Source organism: Pimephales promelas, chromosome 20 (genome assembly GCF_988280905.1).
Source record: "Pimephales promelas chromosome 20, fPimPro1.hap1.1, whole genome shotgun sequence".
NCBI classification, from domain to species: Eukaryota; Metazoa; Chordata; class Actinopteri; order Cypriniformes; family Leuciscidae; genus Pimephales; species Pimephales promelas.
The window spans coordinates 26,644,141-26,668,596 of NC_142788.1; the positions used below are offsets into that span (position 1 = coordinate 26,644,141).

General features: G+C 39.9%; 2 protein-coding genes across 2 annotated transcripts; both read left to right on the forward strand.

Moving 5' to 3' along the window:
* The first annotated feature begins 2,000 nt into the window (after nucleotides 1–2,000).
* Nucleotides 2,001–5,884, forward strand: igfbp6b (insulin-like growth factor binding protein 6b). Its single transcript, XM_039651819.2, has 4 exons — nucleotides 2,001–2,602; nucleotides 3,393–3,430; nucleotides 3,802–3,921; nucleotides 4,553–5,884. Exons 1-4 carry the CDS (start codon nucleotides 2,233–2,235, stop codon nucleotides 4,664–4,666), a joined length of 642 nt encoding a protein of 213 aa, XP_039507753.1. The 5' UTR covers nucleotides 2,001–2,232; the 3' UTR covers nucleotides 4,667–5,884.
* Nucleotides 5,885–13,952: 8,068 nt separating this feature from the next.
* Nucleotides 13,953–23,188, forward strand: pip4k2ca (phosphatidylinositol-5-phosphate 4-kinase, type II, gamma a). The gene is made up of 10 exons (XM_039652910.2): nucleotides 13,953–14,328; nucleotides 15,487–15,584; nucleotides 15,810–15,906; nucleotides 17,155–17,301; nucleotides 20,922–21,068; nucleotides 21,495–21,533; nucleotides 21,620–21,733; nucleotides 22,080–22,344; nucleotides 22,450–22,553; nucleotides 22,650–23,188. Exons 1-10 carry the CDS (start codon nucleotides 14,167–14,169, stop codon nucleotides 22,728–22,730), a joined length of 1,254 nt encoding a protein of 417 aa, XP_039508844.1. The 5' UTR covers nucleotides 13,953–14,166; the 3' UTR covers nucleotides 22,731–23,188.
* The last annotated feature ends 1,268 nt before the right edge of the window (nucleotides 23,189–24,456 follow it).

Consider the following 24,456-nt stretch of genomic DNA (forward strand, 5'->3'; position numbering starts at 1 on the left):
AGCATCTGTGGCTAAGTCTGACTTGTAGACAGAGATGAGGAGGAAAACCGTGTGAATTTGGTGAATCTGGAAATGGAGAGACCCCATCGGTTTGGCACGCATCTTGGAACATTCTCCAGCCAGAACATGTGGAAACAAAGAACAGGCCGTGCTGTGGTGCGGATGGGAATGCCAGACGGCAGGTGATTTTTGCATTCATTGCCAAGACTAATCAACTCTAATAAGAGAACATCAGTCAGCAGACATCAACCCAATCAAGGAATGCTCCAACCTTCTGTGGTTTGCAGAAGTTGAATAACTATAGGCCTATCATATCGGGACCGTGCAATGCTTTTAGTAACCGATGAAGAGAACTATTCCATGGCGCAAACAGAGACTCTAAAGGCAAACATGTTTGTTTTACAAAGAACTATGACCACACATGTCAATACCATAAGATAATCATCTAAATCCTGTTTGCCTTCTGCACTCATACCAGCCCATCTTTGACATCTTAACTTCCATCATGCTTCATGACAACAACGAATAAACACAGCTCTGTCCTCATGGGACCCCTGCAGCTGGGTGTGACCTAAAAGCATCCGTTTGCATGTAGAGACCCCATCAGAGACATCTGTTGGGTGCATCCTGATGGTATAAATAGTTAGTATATAAAGCCCCTTGGCAACTGTATGGAATTTTTATCATCTTCTACAAAAGCACTCTGTCACATCTTTGCACTAAAAGACAACGCATAAACTCTCGATTAACAGTATCTGGGCCAAAGGACAACTCCAAAGAGATCAGATTTATCTTATGGATTGCATTATTAGTTGCTGGCATTTACCGTCTTTTGTACATTCCAGTGAAAACACTGCCCCAATTATCCAGATGGTCCCCTCTCCAAAATAAACTATTAAGTGGCAGAATCTCCCTCGGTTGAATCGCTCCATCATAAGGCGACGTTCTCGAAATGCAATGCAGGTGCTCATTCAATTAGGTCAACGCAAGAGTTCGCATTCACTTAAAGCCACGTAAAATTTCAATTCTATATATTTTTTAAATGCATGTTATTGATTTTATCCCCTTTTTAAGTCATGATGTAAGAAATACCGTTTCCAGGTCCAAGCCTGTACTCGTTTCAGTTAAGAATACAATCTCAAAAGCCGTTTATTCACTATTTATTCATATCACAAGTTTGAAAAACTCAGAGTGTACTAAGGACATGTGACATGTGATGATTTTTCAGTACGTTTTATAGTAGTAAGTTCTGTTTGTTTTACACTTTTGGCACCTGATAGAGAGTTTGGACCTGGAAACGGTGTCAGACTTAAAAAAAGATTGTGAACGTTTGATCCATGAAAATGTAAAATGTAATGTTTAATCAAAATGTTATAACCATCCAGTATTTATCTCTGGTGACGTATGCCAATAATTTACTCCAAATAAAACCCGCCCCAGCAAGATCACATTCATCACAAGCCAAAAACCCATTCATTGAACCAAGTCCACGCCCTTCATTACGATAATGTGCCGCAATATGGAAGAAAAGACCTGTTGCTAAAACAGTTCAATCATGATTTTCTACATCTGAAATATCATAAAACCATTAAAAAAAGTTACTAATACAACGATGCTACGTTAAAAAGCTTGACTTCTAAGAAGTGGCTGAGCTTTTTAGCATTCTTAGAAGCAACTGGGTTAATGGAGCGACTCTCCCTCAAGCAAATGACCGTAGTCGCGTGTAATCACCAGAAAAATGGAATCTTCATTGTTACCATGGAAAAGATTACTAGAATGCGCTAAGATTTTCACAGATGATGCAGAAAAAGTAACCATCATAGCCAGAGTGAGTATCCTGGGCGAAGGAATGTTTCCAGATACAATAATGGGTGAGGGAAAGCTGGATCAGAGCTTGATGATTTCTAAAAGGAAAAATAATCTCTCTCTCTCTCTTTTTTTCCACCCCCCCTTACACATTCTCTCTCTCTCTCTCTCTCTCTCTCTCCCTCTCTCTCAGTCCCAGCCCCTGAAGGTGTCATAACTGTGCTCTCTCCCTCTCGCTCTCTATCACCGCCTTTCAGATCTTTAAAAGCCGCTGCTTGCCGTTTCTCACTCGTTCTCGGTTTGTATCCTCTGGCACTGCAGGGGACTCCCGGCTTGCAGCCTCACCAAGCAAAGCTGAGAAGAAGAGGGGAAGAAAAAGAAACAGACTTCCAGAAATAGCATCAGCCACGTACGACAGAACCGAGCATGGAGAACCTGAGACCCAGACGCAAGATGTCTTTCCTTTCCAACTTGACACCCGTTGTCCTGTTGCTGATCGTCCACTGTGGATCCTGGTCCCTGGCGGGTCGCTTGGGCCCCCACAAAAACTGCATGACCTGCAAAGACGGGCACACCTCGGGCGCGGGCCGGGCCTCCAGGGACCCGGCCGGGGCGGCCAGCACGACCGCGTTGGCGTCGGGGGAGCCCTGTGGGGTGTACACCCTGAGCTGCGCCAGGGGTCTCCGCTGCGTGCCCCCTCCGCGTGAGCACAGCCCCCTTCAGGCTCTGCTGCAGGGCAGAGGCTCCTGCGCCAAACAGAGCAGGACGAGTCCCACCGAGAAGCCCCGCCCCACAGGTAAGACTTTCAGCCAACGGATGCCTTTTTGCGGTTCCTTCCTCCGCGCTCCCGGCGTGCTCTTTTTCAGCGCCGTGCCGCATGCGGTGAACGGTGATCTGCTTTAAGTGCCAAAGCAAGATAGCTCGAGGATGCATTTCAGGTTCCAAGGATGTGCTGCAAGCCGCTGTGCTGCAGTGTCCATGTCAGAGGCTTGGTAGGATGACAAAACTGTAACTGAACCAAGGACATGTGCATAAAGTGCTGGGAATAGCTGCTGGTTTGCGTGTGATGGCTGTAAATTCCTGAAGGGTGTAAAGGCATTTCTGTGATTTGAGGCTTTCACACATCATAAATGCGCACGACGAAGATCACTTGTAATAATGGTCATGGGTATGAATGTGCAAGATGTGTGTGTCTGTGTGTGTGTGTATTTGCAATTGTGCACGTATGTCATGCATATGGGCATCGGAACTATTGAGAAGAGCAACAGAGGAGATAAAGAGCGAGAGTAGTGTGTGTGTGTGTGTGTGTGTGATCTTGAGGATATGTGAGTGTCACCCACATTCTGACAGTGTCACTTTATGTCTCCATCTACTGTTTACTTTGGGTCATTACAATTTGAGAGAGCTTATATTGTCCATTCATGAGAATGATTTAAGGATCTATTCCCTAAAAATGTTGGGGGTTTACAGTTCAAGTAACCTGAATCAAGCAACATATACTCTAAAAAGTACAGCCAAATATATGAATTCAGTCTTTCTCTCAAAAATGCAGTCATTTTCAGTATTGATGTCCCTTTTTCTCACAGGGTCACATCCTTCACACAGTGGTGGTGAAATAGAAAAGGTGAGTCTATCCTTCTATAATTCATGCTTACTATCTTAATTGAGCATGAAAAGACCAACAACAACAAAAAAAAACATTCTGGAATAGGGTTAATTATAGTGTTTTATATGAATTATGCTCAAAAGATTCTGATGAAAAACATTTAATCATTTATTCTAAACAATTATAAATGTGCAAGACAGGTCAGACTGTGGCTGTATAATTTAAGTGGAAATTAAATGGTTTTTACATTCTTTAATCCCCTAATCTTATTTTATTATTTAACTCTTTTGTGTACCTCTGGGTTGTGTTATGAAAAAAAATCCATAATACAAATTCAAAGTTATGATATGCAGTTTTCCAATATGCAGTTTTCAACATTTCCTCACCAGGCTCCATGTCGTAAGATGCTCAACAGTGTCTTGCGAGGTCTTGAGCTCACCATTTTCCAGTCTGATCGCGACATCTACATCCCGAACTGTGACACGCGTGGGTTCTACAGGAAAAAGCAGGTATTGGTTGAATAAATTAGGCAGGCATTGTTTGACCTTGCGGAAGCTGGTTTAACCGCTTTAGTTTTAATAAATGAACTGAGGAGAAGGTTTTTGATATCTGAAGGGTATCAAATAGACTTTTGTGAAGGTAAATGTATTTATTATATGAATTTTGTAATTTTTCCTATATGTTTGTTGAGATTAACTATGTAATTATGAAATATTTTCATTCATTAGTGATCATATTTAATTTAGTAAAAACATTTTTTTCACTAGTGGTTATATATAATTTTGTTTAAAGTTTAAGCATAACATGTTTTTTATTTACTACTGGTCATATGTAATTTTGTATAAAGTTTAACTATAACTATTGTTATAGTTTTCATATATAATTTTGAATAAAGTTTAACCATAACTATTTTTTTTAATGTTAATATACTATTTTGTATAAATCTTCAACCATGATTATCATTATTAGTATTACTTTTTTTCCTTCTTTGTGATTTTTGGATATCTGAAGGTCACTGTTATGAGACGCTTTGTATCGCGAATGTCAGTGTGACAAAATTCGAGGCTGATAAAAGGGTAGTAAAGCAAAGGGGGGAAAAAATGACATATCAGAACAGAACAATCTCCTGTGGTTTTGCAGTGTCGGTCCTCTAAGGGCATGCAGCGCGGGCACTGCTGGTGCGTGGACGAGCAGGGCAACACCGTGCCGTCACGTGCCGGGGAGGATGGCATTTTACCATGTGATGGAGAGTGAGGGGAGCGACGGACCCACAGCTCTGAGCCTGGAGGAAGAGGAGGGGTACAGGGAGAGGGGATGACTTCAGCTCGGTGCAAGACACTGCCTGACCAGGACACACCAGGGATAAACCACTTCACATGGGAACGGGCCCTAACTCAGAACGTCCAGAGCACGTTCACTGCCATAAACTCGACCATCATGAGCATCAGCATCAGAACACAGAAATAATGACCACTACACCACATGAGCTTAAGTCGAGATAGGTCAGCTCTTACAGAGAGATCTTTAATTCCTTGCCCTACAGTAGAACTTTGTGTGTGTGTGTGTGTGTGTGATAGCTATGTTTGTTTCTCAATGGGCTGTTATACTGTTAAAACCATCCCCTCTCCCCTTCTCCAACGATACACTGACTAAACTATACTTAAGAAAACGGACTATACCTTCTCGTCTAATTTATTCTGGAGCATTGCTAAATATCCTTGAATGCTTTCCTTAAGGACCTGTACACATTGCCATCATTGTAATCGACATCTAAATACTATCATAATGTGCACATTGGGAAAGTACTCCTTTTTCATTCATACGACACTGACTGCAAACACACATCGTGGATTATTTGTACATAAGTGAGTTTATTGTGGTTGGTTGTGTCATGAGGTGGAATATTCTTGAATGCTGATGCCTGTTACCTTTTTCGAGAAGTTGTTAGGCATATTTTTATATATTTCAATATGCTATTTTATATATATATATATATAAATATATATAAATTGTGGATTTATTTAATGAACTACGATGCCATGTATTTTTATATTGTCAGCAGTTTTTCATTGTCAAAACAGAGCTTATTTTATTCGCTAAGTGAAAGAGTGCCATATGTTGGTGACACCATACAAAGGGATTAAAAACAAAAACAATTGAAACACCCTTTAGAGAGCATTTACTGCTGTACATGTGTTTTTTATATTATTATTATTATTTCTTGTCAGTTGTTTCATTATTTATGTTGATCCTTCAGTATTGGAAAGTGTTACTATATCGCTTAATTTTCAATATTTCAGATTGTATTCTGGGTAATTTGTTCAGAACGCTGTGTTTTCTCATTTCCACAATGCATTGAGAAAAAAAAAAGTGCACAAAATAATGTCTGATCAATGTACCTCACAATGATTTTGGTGTATCGATATATGTGCCAGTAGTTGTGGGCCCTTGAAAAGGAGCCCATTGCAAAAATTATAATGTGTGCAAGAATTATGACAAAAAAAAACACACAAAAAAACAAACAAACGGATACAGAGAAAAATAAAAGCATATGTTAATATAAAAACGGACTCTTTGCAGAATCTCATTTAGAAACTCACATGCATGAAATTAGTACTTTCAAACCAAATACATGCACTACTAAAATAGATGATAGAAAGCGATGAATTAGCAAAAGCAACAAGAAAGAGCAGATGCTGCAGTTGGCAGCAAAAACACAGCCATATGGTCATAAAATTGTCATCATTCAAATAGAGCTATGACTGTGCATTTCTGTGAGCCTAGAGCAGATTTTGCTTACTAACAATGGCTGTATGCTGTATCAGGATATAATATCTTGTTATATCAGCCAAGTAGATACATATAATGTTATTTATTTATACAGTTTATATCATACAAATGAAAGACTAAATGTTTTGAATGCTGGAGCCTTTGTGCCAAGACAGATTCATGCACATGTATACTCACACAGCAATCCATATGCTTGTTTCCAAGGTAACAACATAGCCTATAGCAGATTATAGCATATGTCCTACTTTCTATCACTGTGACTTGGAGAGTAGGCAACATTTTTGTATGCATGTATTATTTGAGGCAAGGGTGATATGGGCGAAAATAAAGGCCTGAATGAAATTTTTACCCACCCATATTCACATTTGATAAAGTCAGTAACTCAAAAAAACAAAAGTTCCTTAAATTCTTAAAATGTAAGGTTCCTGCGCCACTACAGGCGTCAAACGGGATAATGACTGTTCAAAAGACAACTCCAACTGTCTGTTATTGCGGGAAATACACTTTGAGTGTATTTGAATGACAAAAAATGATTGTATCTGATTTCGACACCTTTTACGAAACGGTGAATAATGCCTACCTGTGCAAAAGATGCATTAAAGACGGCATGGGTGGTTGCCAGGCCGTTGCTACGATATTCAAACAGTCCTCTCAGTGACATTTCGGGCATTTTTATGCAGGTTTTGAGTATTGCTTACAGGCCCGAGTAAAAAAGACCACCCCTAAGTCCCTATTCTGATCTCCAAACGCCTCGAGATGCTCCTTCAATCATGACAAATCGTCCTTCGAATTGAGTTTTCATTCCTGTGACTGAAAGTCCGACTCAATTCGGCGAATCGTTTCGAACGAATCGTCGATTCTTGACGTCATTACGAAGCACTTGACATATTGGTGTATATTATCTAAACATTAATTGCAACAGTAGCCTATTATTTATTTTATCAAACAATGTTTTTGTCTTGGAAACTAATGTGAGAAATGGAAATATATTCAAAAATATATTTAATTTCCTGACAACCAATAGCCAATTTTATTTTTAATAGACTAATAGGCTGTCGTGTATTTTCTTCCTTGACCAGCAATAATGACCACTGACGACTTGAATTGAATAAACTGAACTGTTTACTGAAGTTTCTGAACTTGAATCATTAGATACAGCGCTCGCACATGAAAACAATCTCTTTCTCTTTTTTTTCCTTACATACACTGATGCATTATTGGTAGAATTCTCTTAAAGCTGAACACCCCCATTAATGTCAAACTGTTTCCGTTATTATTAAAGATAACAAATTCACATTTCTATTCTGATTAATTCACAACATCCTCCCCCCCATGAACAAATGTTCATCAACTTAAATCTCTAATGCATAAAGCAATTGAACGGGTCTCTTCAACACAGTCCCTGTGGATGTACGCAAAGCACAGGATCTAACTTTGCCATCTCTGCCTGGAAACAGCTCTTCAATCTTTCCCAATTTCCAGGTTTGTCTCGGCATATTGACATCTCCTATGAGCACAACGTCACCCATTTTCAACTGAGTAGGTTTCTGCGTGTTGCAGGAATGTGCAGATTTCAGATCCAGTAGATAATCCCTCCTCCAACGATTCCACAGGTTGGTCATGAGTCGGTTTCTGTATCTCCACCTTCTTGTCATATCACCCTTACTCACAGTGGGATGATCATAGTCGGCTGGAAATGGTTTTGGAGGTAGTGAAGTGAGTCGTTCACCAACTAAGAAATGTGCTGGCGTTAGTGGCTGCGGCTCATCAAGCTCATTGTGAACAAAAGTGAGAGGTCTGGAATTCAGTATGGCTTCTACTTCTGCAAGAAGCGTAGACATTTCTTCAAATGTGAGCGATGCCTTTCCTAGCACCTTCCTCATGCTCATTTTCACAGACCTTACAAGTCTTTCCCAAAATCCACCCCACCAGGCAGCTCGTTCTACAATGAAACGCCAAGTTATTCCTTTTCCTGAGAAGTATTCCAGGATTTGTGGATCTTTGATGGCTTTCCACAGCTCACTAAGGTCTTGGTTTGCTCTTTTAAAGGTTTTGGCGTTGTCCGAATAGATGACTTTACACAACCCTCTTCTGGAAATAAATCGCTTGAGTGCTAACAAGAAACTCTCTGTCGACTGACTTGAAACCAGTTCTAAATGCACCGCTCTCGTGACAGCACATGTAAACAGAGCAACATAAGCCTTGCATAATGCACGATCACCCTTCACATACAGCGGTCCTGCAAAGTCTATGCCAGTCACTTCAAATGGTGGTTTCTCAGATACTCTGTCCCTTGGCAATGGAGCCGTGTCCTGCTGTGCGGGCTTGACTTTGAATCTCTTACACACAGTACATTTTGACAAAACACCTTTAACGATTTGTCTGGCTCTCAAAACCCAGTATCTACTTCTTGTTTGCACTAGTGTGTCTCTCAAACCAGAATGCATGATGAATTCATGGTTGTACTGGACCAGCAACTCACAATATCTGTCTTTGTTGGGCAAAATCCATGGATGTTTCTCTCTGTAGCTGAAGTCTGACTGTTGGAGTCTGCCTCCAACACAGAGCAATTCGTCCTCGTCCAGAAAAGGTCTTAAATCTCTGATTTTTGAGTCTGCGTTCAATGTCTTTCCAGCTTTCAGCGAACTGATTTCAGGACTGAAGCTTCTTTCTTGTGTCAACTTTATCCAATACTTTTCAGCTTCAAACATTTCATCTGCAGTCAACTCACCACGCATCTTGGAGCTTGAACTGGCATTATGCACAAACCGCTTAATCCAAGCAGTAACTCGCAGAACTCGCTTTAGCTTACTGTACTTCATTAAGTCCACAACAGGTTCCTTTTCTCGTTTTTCACCACTGCTGAGTTGCACCACAATCTGCTGATCTTGTGTTAACTCACTAACCACAATTTCGTCACTTGTCTCTTCTTCACTTTCTTCCAACGGATTCAGTGTAGTCAGAAATGAAGGTCCGTTCCACCAAATCTCACTTTCCTTCAGGTTAGCTACAGTCAGACCTCTGGTGGGAAGGTCTGCAGGATTTAACTTGCTCCTACAGTGAGACCACATTTCAGGATTGGTTAAAAGCTGAATTTCTGACACTCTGTTTGCCACAAACTGTTTCCATTTGTGAGCTGGACTGCGAATCCACTGCAGCACAATCATCGAATCCGTCCACATATGAACTTGATGAAGCTCCATATTCAGAGGCTTTAACAGACTGTTTCCGAGTCTCGCTCCAATTACTGCTCCCATCAGCTCAAGACGGGGCAGTGAGATCTTCTTCAATGGGGCTACCCTGGACTTTGAAGCAACGAGGCATGTTGTTTTTGTTCCATCATCAGCTACTCGAAGCAGGTAAGCAACAGTGCTATAAGCTTTCTCGCTTGCGTCACAGAACACATGGAGTTGATGTGCGTTGTGTCTATGCATGCATTTTGATCCATACCAACGAGGAATGTGTATGTGATGGATCTGTGGTAGCTCTGCACACCATCCTTGCCATTCTTGTGCAAGATCCGAGGGCAGCTCCTCATCCCAGCCAAGTCCTCGTATCCACAGCTCTTGGAAAAGACATTTTACTCGCACAGTAAATGGAGTCAGAAACCCTATTGGGTCGAATATGCGAGCAGATAGCTTTAGAACACTTCTTTTAGTATTCTCTCTCTTCGCTACAGCGTCCAACAGTGCAGTCAGGTCAAAAACAAATTCATCTGTTTGAGTTCTCCATACCAAGCCTAGTACCTTCAGCACTGATCCATGCGTTTCTGTCTCCTCAGCAGGTTCACTCATTGTCTCCTTCCATTTTTCCTTCAATGCAGCACAGTTGGTTGTCCATTTGCAAAGATTCATTCCAGCTGCAGACATAATCTCCTTTGCACAAGTAGTTATGTGGAAAGCATTCTCAACATCACTTGCACTCGAGATTAAGTCGTCAACATAAAGTGATTCTCTGATGATCCTTACTACTTCAGGAAATTGGTGTTCATATTCCTTCAGATGCCTTCTTACTGTAGCCGCTAGGAGGAATGGGCTCGGGGAAACTCCAAACACCACTCTTGTCATCCGCAGTACACGTAGCCTTTCACCTGCGTCTTCATGAGGCAGTGCAGTGAACCATAGGAATCTCACTGCATCTCTATCCGTCTCAGCAAGAGAAATCTGCAAGAAAGCCTTTTCAATGTCTGCAGTAAAAGCAATCTCATTCAGTCTGAATTTGATCAGTATGCCAAGCAGATCTGGATTCAGGTTAGGACCAGTAAGTAGACAGTCATTTAATGATGGAACCCCAACTTCATGTGATGAAGCATCAAATACTACTCTGAGCTTTGTGGTTACCTTGTCCTCTCGAAGAACAGCATGATGAGGCATGTAATACTTTACAGCGTTTGAAGATGATCCATTCTCCACAACATCTTCGACAATGCCCTGCTGAAGGTAATCATTCACCACTTCATTATATCTGTGATACATTACCACATCTGACCGCAACCTCCTTTTCAGTCCTTCAAATCTTTTCTTTGCGATTCTGTAGTTATCTGGGAGCTCTGGTTTGTCAGGTCGCCATGGCAGCTCAACTTCATATCGCCCGTTCTTATACTGAGTAGTTTTTTCAAACATGCGAAGAGCATCCTCTTCGTCAGGGCTGTTGGACTGCTGCATGGTAATGCCAAGGGATTCGGTCTCCCAGAAGGCCTTCAAGCGTTCTGAAACCAGTGTGTCTTCATTGATATGGATGTGCATGCATGCTGCGTCGGAAACACTGGACATTGTGACTGGTCCCTGCACTGACCATCCAAAAATACTCTCAACGGCCACCAGTGCATCTGTGATTCTTTCCACTTGGCCGGACACCACATGCCAATAATAATCTGCACCAATCAGGAGAGACAACTCTGTATCACAAGTGCCTGGGTCTTGATAGTCTGCCAGCTGCAAGCCTTTTCGTTTCATTTCTGCTTGGATGTGCTCACCTGGAATCTTCATCACAGCAGTGCACACTTGTGGAGTTTCGAGAGCTTCCACTTCCACTTTCTGATCTTTGTTCCAGATGCTTTGCAGAGTTACCTTCACTGTGTTGCGCCTGGATGTTGCTGGTGCTGTGGATCCGAAGGTATGAAGAGTGAACGTTTCTTGCTTCATCACAGGTAATTTTAAAGCTCTCACTGTGTTCTCGCTGATGAAACTTCTCTGGCTGCCACCGTCCAGTAAGCAGCGAATGCTTTTACGTCCACCAGGTCCTTCTGCCCACGCTCTTACAGTCTGAAGGAGCACCGTGTTCTGCTTATCGGACTGCATTTTAACAGAATGGGAAGCAAATGAAGAAACTACATCATCTTTATCGTCGATGTCTGAAGTGGTTGTTTCTCCTTTCTCACACACAGTGCTATGATGCCTGCCACCACACACAGTACAGGACACTTTGGCTTTGCAGAATCTTGCTATATGCTTCTGTCCAAGACAAACAAAGCATCGTCCCAGTTTCATCAATTTTGCTTTTCGTGCAGCAATTTCAGTTACTGTACACAGTTCTGTTTTGTGCGCTGCGCTATCACAGAAAAGACAGTTTGGTATTTTTTGACTAGAGGTTTGCAGCACTGCAGCTGATGGCATGTTATGTTTTTTCTGCTTCATTTCAATTAATGTCTCTGGTCTTTTAAATGGTTTGTGATAGCGCTGGCTGTCTTTGGAATTACCTGACTTAATCAGTTGCATTGTTCTTTCTCTGCTCAAAATCTCGTTCTGCAGAAATTCCATAACTTCTGAGACTTTCCATTCATCACTGGATCCTCTTTGTCGACTGTACTGAAGTGCAATGTCTTCCGGAATCATTTGTAGCAGAACAGGGCATAACAAGCTGCCATATGCTTCTGATGCAACACCCAGCGATTCTAAGCTACGAATCTGTACTTCACATTCATCATAAAGTTGTCTCAAAGCACTCACGTCGTAGGATTTCTTCACTGGGCAGAGATTCAACAACTTGGTCATGTGCGCATTAATGAGCAGATCTTTTCTTCCGAACCGGTTCTGAAGCAGATCGATCGCGTGATCGTAATTGCTGTCGGTCAACATCAGTCCCGCTATAGCCTTTGAAGCAGCGCCGGCTACATATGTCTTTAAGTAATTAAACTTCTCTGTTTTGCTTAGCGCGTCATTTCTGTGAATGGCCGTTTCAAACTGATTCCAAAAGTCCTGCCACAAGCTAATGTCACCGCTGAACTTGTTGATGATTAACTTGGGTAACTTAACTGTTTGTCCGCGCTGCGCTGGTACTGCATCACGCGGCCTGCTATCAGTGTTTTCCCGAACTCTCTGCATCACGCGCCGCACGCGGGCTTTCGCGCTGATGACTCGCTGGCCATACTCCTCAGCGTCGACAACTTCATTTTCAAGATCCTCCACATCTGTATGCTCCTCTATTTCGTGATCTAACTCCAGCAGCGTTTCCTCTTTTGCAGATAACATGGCTAACAGTTCACATAATCTGTCAACGACTGGATCTTCCTTGCTAACCTCCGTTTCTATGTCTTGCAAAAGTCTCGTCGTGGAACCGCGCACAGCTCTCCGTTTTCTGTGTAGTCTTTCAAGTCGCTCCGCCATTTCGGATGTTGCTTGCAAGTTATCCCGGGTTTTCGGCACCAAAGATTGTCGTGTATTTTCTTCCTTGACCAGCAATAATGACCACTGACGACTTGAATTGAATAAACTGAACTGTTTACTGAAGTTTCTGAACTTGAATCATTAGATACAGCGCTCGCACATGAAAACAATCTCTTTCTCTTTTTTTTCCTTACATACACTGATGCATTATTGGTAGAATTCTCTTAAAGCTGAACACCCCCATTAATGTCAAACTGTTTCCGTTATTATTAAAGATAACAAATTCACATTTCTATTCTGATTAATTCACAACATAGGCCTAATGAATATTTAGAATAATATATTGTATTAATAATTACAATACATTTAATAGTACATAAAGAATTGGCACTTTTGAAAATATGACATGAAATGTGTAACTATAGCCTTGCAAACAATAAAGTGAGATAAAAAAGTGTATGAATAGGCTGTTTAGCTTTATGCGTTAAGTCATGAAAGATTCATTAATTTAAAATTCTAGTACAGTTTTTGTCTCCATATATATATATATATATATATATATATGTGTGTGTGTGTGTGTGTGTGTGTGTGTGTGTGTGTGTGTGTGTGTGTGTAGCCATACATGGTTCATGCATATATTGCATTATATTGAAAAGTATAAGCACTAGCTTTCTTAATGGAAATGTATAATGCAATGTAGGCTATAGCATTTTATTTTCCAGAATATTCCTAAACTTTTATGTTTTGTTAGGGAAGCCATTTTTTAAAAAAAAAAGTTCAAAAGTTCAGAATGACAATAGAAACCAAAAATCAAGAAAGACACATGAGTCACTTTTTTTAAATAAGGTCCAATCCAGTCCTATTCGTGAACGAACCGATATTGTGAATCGGTTCAACTGAATCATTGAAAAGATCCTGTTCAAAATGAACGGTTTGTTTACATATGTCATTCATGTCACTAGCAAGAACGAGTTTAATAGGTATGGTTGGATACATACATACTTATATTTTTTCTCATCTCACCTGTAAAACCACATGACGTAGGCAACACTCAGGTGAGATCCTGCCTGACACACACATTCCTGCTGTCACAATACATCAAGATCTGTTCCTCTGAACTTGTGGGAGGAGCATCTGGATCACTGCCACACTTCAGCAACCTAGTGTTGTTCACTTCCATGGAGAATCGGTCCATCTGGGCCTGTAAAACACCGCGGAAAACCGGCCCCCGCGGCTTAGCTTAGCGCTTGTGCTGTCCGATCGTTGATTGTCAGTTAAAGGAACCGGAGCAGGAACAGAGAGAGATCCGAGAAGAAAACAGACCGCTGCTGCTGCGTTACAGGGGAGTGACCGACAGTGATGATGGCGTCTCTCGGTAACACCGGCAGCGCCTCCAGCCCGATGGTCATGCTCGCCCCCAAAACCAAGACCAAAAAGAAACATTTCGTGCAGCAGAAGGTGAAAGTGTTCCGCGCGAGCGACCCGATGCTCAGCGTGTTCATGTGGGGCGTTAATCATTCGGTAAGGTGGTTTTTGATTCACTTTACATCCTACAACTGCCATTTTATGAGCTAACAGTTAGCTGCAAGCACGTATATTGGGGGGATTTGAGATATGTAAAGCATTGTATAAAGTAAAATCAATTAAATGAATGATTAGTGTGCACTGTTATTGATATGGTATTGACATATGAGGTCACGCGCAAACCGGATATACATTGTTTCAATGCACGCGGCGGATTAGCAACTGTTGCTAGTGAGTGATGTCCGATTTGTGAAGGAATTGGTCTTTTGAGTCGATTCTTTGAAAGGATCAGCTAACAGTCTCGCCGATTCCTAAACATATCACAGTCTGAAAAAGTTTAACCGATTCTAGTCCGCTGTTTAAGACCTTTCTGACTCGTATTGTTAATTTTAGTGTAGTCTATTTGGATTAAAAATTACAATTCGATTTTAAAGTTTTTTTTTTCTGTGTGATCTGAATCGCGGCTTCATTGAAATGGCACACATGTAGCCTCATTCCAAAAATCAGCCATATATTACTAAACGTATTAAACGTATGTGCCTATATATTACTTTATTGAAACGTTTAGAGCATGTAATATTCCACTCTGTCTGGAATGACAGGGACCACGTAATGTAATAACGTCATGAGGTAAACGAATCACTGAATCGTTGCTTTGAACGGTTCATTGTCACTGTTCGAAAGAACCGTTTGACAAGACTCCGATTTCCCATCACTAACTGTTTCAGAGAAAGTTTATAATCTTAAATTTGTCTCTAACCATATAATATTTTCCCCTATTTATATGAAACAATTTAGTCAAAATACACTAATCTTGCAGTCGATCCAAATGATATAAATGCAGTACAAATTATGATTGAAATTCAACAGGAATCCTACACATTGCTTCAAGACTTTTGAGGGGTTGGGAAGTAATTGCCTATAGGTAAAAAGTTTGTGTTATATGAAGCATTCGGTTGTTGCATAATTAGAAGACTGAGAAATCTTCATGCAGTGACTTGTCAGAAGAAGGCACATGCAAAAAGGCAAATAAATGAATCATTCAGTGTTGGGATATGGATCTCAAATCTGCCCGTGCAAAGTTCATTTCAGATGCAACATTTAAAAAAAACAAACTTTTTTATTTGTTTTATTTCTACCCACTCTTTTTTCCAGATAAATGATTTAAATCAAGTTCCTGTGCCCGTCATGCTGCTCCCTGACGACTTCAAAGCCAACACCAAAATTAAAGTGAACAACCATCTCTTCAACAAGTATTTATCAAAAGCACATCCTTATTTTACACACATTTTCATTGCACAGTGAGTGCCGTGCCTACAGCTGCAGTAGGAACATGTTTACCTTGATTTCGATGTAATGACAGTGAAAGGTGGTAATTGGGTTTTAGCCTTCAGATGATGGGAAATGCACAGTGTGAAAGGCAGTATACTGAAAAGGCTTTCAATGTAAATGTAAAATGACCATTATGTGCCTTACAGGGAGAATCTTCCAGGCCATTTTAAATTTAAGGAGTACTGTCCACAAGTCTTCAGGAACCTCAGGGAGCGATTTGGAATTGAAGATCTTGACTACCAGGTGACCTTTTTTCCTTTATTTAATAAAGTGCCCAAGTATGCTATTTTAAAGGTTTCTAGTTTTATTTTGGAGGTCTCCTACATAACATGCAACCAAAAAAAAAAACACTTAAATATTCTCATAACATACATTGCAGCATCACCTATTTTCTCACAGTGAGGTTTCTCTAAACTCCTCCTTTCTGAGAGTCTACTCTCCTCTGATTGGTCAGATGACCCAGTCTGTTGTGTTTGGTCTGCCATTTACAGCGCGTCTGACACAAAACTTCCATTATCACATTGAAACTTTGCAGACCAGCTATATTACACATTACATGAAAGGTAATATCCGAAAAAGCATAATGGGTGAAACTTGATACAAACTATGATGCAGCCATTAGGGGCTTTCACACCAGAGGAACCTTTTCATAGTTCCTAGAATTATTGGCAATAGTACCCGTTTTTTTTTTTTTTGGCAAGTTCACACCGCAGGAACAAGGAATGATTTTAGTTTTAGGAACTCCTTTTGTAGAAATGAATTTAGTTCCTACTTCAGAGTTGGGTCTAATGCTGCGTTTGCGTGCAATTGAAAATATGATATTTTCCACTTGTGAACTGTTTTTTACAACTGAACGTTCTTATAACGTTCTCAAAACCAAGAAATAACGTTAATTCAACGTCTAAAAAACTGGACGTTTTGAATGTTCCTAGAACATTCAGAAATAACGTTTTTATAACTTAATGGTGACGTTATGAAAACGTTCTTATAACCTAAAATTGTTATCTGGGGAAGAGGAGAGATTCGCGATTGCACTGATCACGTTTTATGAGCGACCCCAGAGAAAGCGTGTATCTGAGAGCGCTCGGGGCACATTATATTCCACGCGCGAGCAGAGAGGTTCGCACTCGCGCATTATATTAATGTACTTTCGCTGTACAATTGTGCGCTCTCGACATTTGACAGGAAAATAACGCCATAGTTCTGCAGCATCATAGCCGCTGCCTAGAAGTGCAACATTGTAAAGGGTCCGGCTGAAACAGTGTCGTGCGGCACAGCGAATGAAATACATCGGTATGGCGGTAAATTAAAAATGAATATCATAACAAAAATATACACCGGTTTTTGGTATGAAACGGTATACCGCTCAACACTAATTTTAAACCTCTTAAATATACATACACGAGCAGTTGTCACTTACTTAATTTTCTTGCATATAATATAATATTACTGCTAAATTTGGTCTGAAGTTTTCTGGATGTTTTCCATCAGGTGTCCCTGGCCCGCAGTGCGCCCATGAAAGGCGATGGACAGGGAGAAGGTCTTCTCTTCACGTCCTATGACCGTACGCTGATAGTCAAGCACATCTCCAGTGAAGAAGTAGCCGACATGCACAACATTCTGTCCGAGTATCACCAGGTATCTCACAATGTTCTGGTCAGGACGTTCATGCTTAAGTCAAACCATGAATCATTATTCAAACATATGCAGATCATTAATATCTGCTCAACTGCTGTATCTAGATAGGTGAGTGTATTAAACACATTGGAATCAGATCAGGTCAGGTGAGACCGCTGCAGTCCAATCATCTGTTCAAATGATATTTATAACTTTTCCACCAAAAGCTAGTATGCCAACAAAACTGTTAGGTCTTATTTATCAAGCTTTAGCTTCAAAAATTAAAAGCTGGTTGTGAAAAATAGACACATTGTTTTGCATTTGTGTTATACTTTGAGCTTTTTTGCTGTCTACTTTCTTATAGACCATTTCACAAGATGTAAACAACACTGGTCCAGAAGCACTTCCTGTTTCAGTTTGTAACTGTTTTCTTTATTTCACATGTAAAGAAAACATCTTAAAGATGTTTGTTTAACTTTTTGATTCAGTTTTAAATGTTCTGTTGGTTGTACTTTATCCCAGCTTTTATGTAGTGTTAAAAAACTGAAACAGGAAGTGCTTCTAGACCAGTGTTGTTTACATCTTGTGAAATGGTCTATACTTATTTGTATGTCATTATACACTGCCCAGCCAAAAAAAAAAAAAAAAAAAAAAGGATTTAAATAGACAAATGCTTAAGAGTCTATGACTGGATTGTTATCTCAGTGATTATTAAGTTTCTAGCACGTTATGTTTGTCAGCAATTCTTCTAACCCTAATTGATGTAGTGTGTAGTGTGTGGCCATATTCCAGGATGACAAAGGCTCAATCCCAATTCACCCCTTGGCCCTACCCCTCCGTTTTGCGCGTTCATGTCTAGGGCTAGGGTGTCCCAATTCTTGTTAAGATCGAGGGGTAGGGCTACATATCCCTCGAAACAGACATTTTTCAGAGCACACTTCAATCGGAGGGCTATGAGGAAGTTCACAAAATGCATCGCAAATTAAGCCTAGTTCACACTACGTGATTTTAAGCCCGATTTGCAAATCGTTGAGTCGCCGACAAGTCAGGGTGTTATCGCGTGCAAATCGCGGGCGATTAGCGGACGATTAACGCTCGCCAATCCGTTAGTGTGAAAGAGCCAACAACGCATCAAAGACAGCTCGCAGACAGCTCGCAGACAGGTCACCGAGCTCAGAAAAATATCTAGCCTGCTAGATATCTCGAGCAGTCGCGCGACTCAATCTCAGTGATGTCATGAGTACAGCCAATCATAGCAACGCATGGGTTGAGGACACCAGGTAAATCTTACTTTTTCTTTTTTGCATTTTTTTTCTCAGAGCAGATCGTCGAGCAAACAGTGTGCAGCACTAGTTTCTGTCTGACGTCCATATTCGCGTGTTGTGTTCTTCTCTGCAGTTTCGCGTCATTTCTGGTTCGTTTTATTGCGTGGTTTTTCGTGACAAAACATGGTTTCTAGACCAGATAGAATCGTGTTGTTGTCAACTCGTTATTTGTTTGATTATTTTCAGGATTTAGACCGTACTATAGTACTGAAACAGCTCTCATTGAGTCACAAATGATATGCTCTTATCATCCGATCGTGGTTGTATCTCTATGTAGTGCGTTGTTAACTCGTGTAGTGAGTCACCTCCTGTTGTGGATCAATCACGTTGTGTTGTGTGGTGTGAACAGCTAAACAACTTGAACACTCATGATTTCACTGAGAGCAAGTCATGTAGTGTGAACTGCACAGTTCAGCCTGACATTTTAAAATCATGTAGTGTGAACAAGGCTTTACGAATTACGGCGAGATGGCTTCGCAAACAGTTAAACATTTCAATTTAGCGCCAGACGACTCCACCATGCACTTTATTTACCCTTATAATACTATAGTCATTTAAATTAAGAAATTGTTTTCTTTCCGAATCAGAAAAGACATACATTTCGAGGAAGGAATGTTATAATCATCATGTTTCCTCAAAGTTAAGAGCAACGGCCGACGACTGATGGCGTATCGGGTTCATGAAGGCTTGTCCATTTCATAGGGGAATATTTCAATCCCTTGGCCCTTATAACTCTGTCTTAAGGGCCAAGGGGTACACTTGAAAACAAGGGGTAGGGCCAAGGGGTGAATTGGGATTGAGCCAAAGCCAGGATACATCAGGCTTAAGCTGTGAAAGAATGTTTGGGAGGGAGCATGAAGAATCATTTTCACTCATGAATTATCACATTGAGTCCAGACCTTTGGGATGTGCTGGAGGAGACTTTACAGAGCGCTGGACTCTTGCATTGGCAATACAAGATGTTGACCAAAAACTGATGCATCTTTTGATGGAAAGAAGCCTATTTCCATCAAGAGGTGCATGTTTTTTTTTTTTTTTTTTGGTAAAGATAAACCTCCTAAAGACTTCTGGACTCAATGGTGATAATTAATGAGTGAAAATGATTCTTCATGCTCCCTCCCAACCATTCTTGACATTGTCAACCTGGAATATGGCCATGATGTGTCTTCCTACATGGTTGTCTACGAAATGAAAAACTACACACTCCAAGTAGGGTTAGAAAAAGTGTTGCCAAACATATAGCATGCTAGAAACATAATTATCAATGCAATATTAATGACTTAAGCGTGTGCTTATTTCAATCCAAACAGTGACTTTTTTTTTTTTTTTTTTGGCCAGGCAGTGCAGTTTACGTATTACACAATTTTGCTTGTGTTGGAGAAATAATCCATCAAAGAATTCAGACTCCAGCTATTTTTATGTTTTGTTTTTCCCAGTTGGGATCCACACGCCCTGTCGTTCATTTCCTCTTTACATTGTCATCCAAACTTGTTCAGTCACTGAAATCATTTTCATGTTCCATCGCACTTCCTTGAAATAGGTAAATTTCTCTTTTTATGATTGACAATGAGCTTTGTTGTTCTGGGTGCTGATTTAAATGTGTAGGTGCCGTATGTTATGTTTATAGTGGATACAGCGGTGTGTATAATGACACATATTTGCATGCAAATGGCATCATGATAAAGTTCTGGGTTATCATTGTATAATTACGTGTGTTTGTCATGAATTGTCTTAAAGATAAAAATAAGGGGACATTATTTTTTTTTTAAAAAGTTTTAAGAGCTCTTTAAGACGTCAATCATCCTCAACCTGGCCGTTCATGTAAATTATAGGTTAGTTTAGCGTGTGTTTGCTTCTGGCTTGTTTACAGTGCCGTGACAGCCATGAGAAAAGTGTGCGTGTGAACTTGTTTAACAGTTTCCATTGTAGCTGAATGAGTAGATTTTAATCTAGACTGCTTTTGCATTTGCGCTGCCTTTATATTCACGACATGTCCTGAGGGTGCACTGCATACTCATTCAGGAATGAGTTTAAACAAAATTGCTATTAAATTATAAGCTTATATTTGCTTTTTAGTGTTATTGACATGCTTTTTCCTTCATATTACGTGCAGCTTTAGTCAAGTTAGTCTAGTTGGTCAGTGATGCAGACAGAAAAACACTAATGTATGATGCCTGTGGGCTTGTTTGAGTACTGGAAACCATATGCTACCCAAAGTTCATTGTTTATGAACTATGTGCCATTGCATGAACATTTTAACCGTACACTTTATGGCTAAAGCTCACGAAATGTAATTCTTTGTGTTGTTTCTCACAGCATATAGTGAAGTGTCATGGCAGTACACTTCTCCCTCAGTTTCTGGGCATGTACCGCGTTACGGTGGAGAGTGAGGACACGTACCTGATCGTCATGAGGAACATGTTCAGCCACAGACTCGTTGTCCACAGGAAATACGATCTGAAGGTAGATCCTCGCAGCTGAGATGTTGCTGATTCATCGGGATGTTTCTGGCTGGTGCTGTGGGACATAGCATGACTGATATTTGTCGTTGCACATCATTAACTTCTCGAGCAATAAGAAAACAGCACTTAAATCATGCGTCACATCCCCTTAGACCTGGTTTAAGACATTTAGGTGGACATGATTGATGATTAGTTCATAAATAGTATCTCAGATGTACCTGTTTTTGAGAAACTGAGTGCTGGGTTTCACTGTCAAAGCTATAAATTGAAAAAAAAAAAAAAAAAACAGGAAATTCAACAAAAAAAAAATACACACTAACTATATATATATATATATATATATATATATATATATATATATATAGTTAGTGTGACAGGACAGTCTTGACACACTGTCTTGACGTGTCTTACTTTGTGTGTTCTTCAGGGATCCCTGGTAGATCGTGAGGCTAGTGACAAAGAAAAGGTAGGACATCAGTCCAGTTAAAGTTACCTGATACAACATCAGACACAAAGTTTTCGGTCTTGACATTCTTGCTTCTTCTAATGCAGGTAAAAGAGCTGCCCACTTTTAAAGATGTGGATTTCAGAAATAACATGCAGAAGGTGTACGTGACAGAGGAACAGAAAGAGAAGATTATGGAGAAGCTAAACCGAGATGTAGAGGTAAAGAAATGCACAATGAAAATTTTGACTTTTAATGAACCCAAAAAATGGTTTCATTACAATTGATGTTCATGTAAAACCACTTTAGATTAGGGTCCAATTCTCACCATCAAATAACTATTTATTGCTTATTAAGTTGTTATATTTAGGTATTGGTGGGATTAAGGGATGTAGAATATGATCTTGCAGAATAAGGCATTAATATTATTTTTTAATATTAAGTAAGCAACTGGTTTATCGTGAGAATTGTACCCTAAACTAAAGTGTTACCTGAACTGCACGATGAACCGCAAGAGGCTATGAAATGGTGATATTGATATTGCCATGAATCTTTCTATGATGATAGTTCTTGGTGAAGCTGAAGATAATGGACTACAGCCTGTTGCTGGGTATCCACGACGTGGCCCGTGGCGAGCGGGACGATGAGGATGCCGAGGAGCCCTGCTGTGAAGATGATGCTGATCCCGAGAACGGCCTCGCTCCGGCTGCACAGGTCGGCTCTTACGGCACGTCGCCAGAGGGCATCGCCGGTTACATGAACTCCTTCAAACCCCTGGGCCCCGGAGAATTTGACCCTTACGTTGATGTATACGCTGTGAAAAGCGCAACAGGTAAGTTCTGGCCTGTGAAACCCTCTGAAACCCATCCTGTGTCAAGCACGTATGAAAGAGGGAAATGGGAAAGGATGTTACATGTGTGCTTGTGTTGGATTCCAGGAGCGCCACACAGGGAGGTGTATTTCATGGGCCTCATTGACGTGTTGACTCAGTACGACACTAAGAAGAAAGCTGCCCATGCGGCAAAGACTGTTAAACATGGCGTAAGTGGAAAAACACTTTTAATGCGGACTCATCCAATATAATTCTGAGATATGGGAGGTTATAATAACATGACTCATTCTTTTCCTTCCTTTCAGGCTGGTGCTGAAATATCTACTGTTCACCCAGAGCAGTATGCCAAACGATTCCGGGAATTCATCTCCAACATTTTTGCGTAACCACTTCAGGGTGTCCTTATCCACACTTATCACAAGGTCACATTTTATCCCAAAATCCCGAAGAAAAAAATGGAATTATATTTTGCATTGCTGAAATTAGGCCTATTTTTTAGATCCATCGAGTTATATTTCATTGGGAGATTATTTTTATGACAATAAATGACATTTGCCCCCCCCCTCCCCAAAATTTTCATTATGAGCAGATTTCTTTTTTTCTTTTTTTTAAAATACTGTTATATATTTATATATATATATATATATATATATATATATATATATATAAATAATACACATACACATTACAGTCATACAGTGCAAATAATAATTTTATTTATTTAGATATACAATTTATTTATTTTTTTTAATTATATTGAGAAGTTGGAGGGGAAATGTGCTTAATTGTAATGAAAATAATTTGTGAATACAAAAAAAATAAATGAAACAGGCTTCATTTTTAAGCAAAATATAATATCTCATTTCTTTCTTTTGAATTTTAGGATGAAATATGCACCGGACATGTTCTTCACAGGCTTTGTCAGATTCACGCGTTTCTGCAGTTTCTATCTACCGTCGTCATATTGATTAGTTGATATCTTTTAGCGCCTGTTGGCTGTGCTTCATAGTTTCATAACACGATATTTAAGCATGACATGTTGACGGGAACTTCACATTCTCATCCACACTACATCGACTTTCATCAAGTGCATCTTCACAAATGAATAGAACTAGATTCACACGAATCACAACCCATGTGACACAACCCACAAACATGGGAATATTGCCTAATCTTTTAAGGAGATATGACTCCAAACCTGTAGCAGTGACATAACTTGTTCTTGGTGTGCTCTCTCTCTCTCTCTCTTTGGACTTTGGATTGGCAGAGAGAGAATCCACCGCCTTAACCATTTGCTGATCCGATTCTGGAGGAGTAGCAGAAACTCATGTTGTCTGATGCTTTAAGTGCATGCTAGCTTCACTTGATATGCAGCACTAGAATGTTGTGAGGAGGGAAACAAGATACTTTGTAAAATAAAAATAAAGAAAGAAAGAAAAAAGACCAGCTGAGGACCCTAAGTGTACAGCAAGGGTCTAGATTAAAGTAATATTATGAATTGAATACTGACTGTTTGTATGAACGGATGGAGCACACACTATTATTTGAGCTATTTTATGCAGTTAGCCTTAATGCTGAAAAGAGGAATTTTGTAGTTTGTAGTAGAAATACTTTAGCAACACAGAGCTGATTTAGTATAAAAAAATGCCTTATTGTTGCATTTTATTTATTTTGCAAATCAGTGTTTGGACCAAATATATTTTTCAGAGATTTCCAAAAACATGGTTTCTGTTATTTATTCATTTTAGGGTTGTATGGCACAATTATATCCATAACAGTTGTAATTTAAACTGGATTTTTAGAGCTGTTTTAACACCTTAAAATGATGTTACATAGTGCTCACATAATGCACGTAACGACTGTAAAATGTGCATTCTTAAGTACAATAAAACTTTTTTTTTGCTATATATTGGATGAAACAGAAATACTAAATTGGTTGTGTACGGTTTTAGTCAACCATTTAGACTGCCTATTCATTAGTTATTTCTATTTTCTACATTTTGAAATTATAGTATATAACAAATGGAAGTATTTACTCTTTCTGATTTATTTATATATAAAAATAAGATGTATATATAAAAGTAGTTTATTTATATATAAAGGTAAAAATAA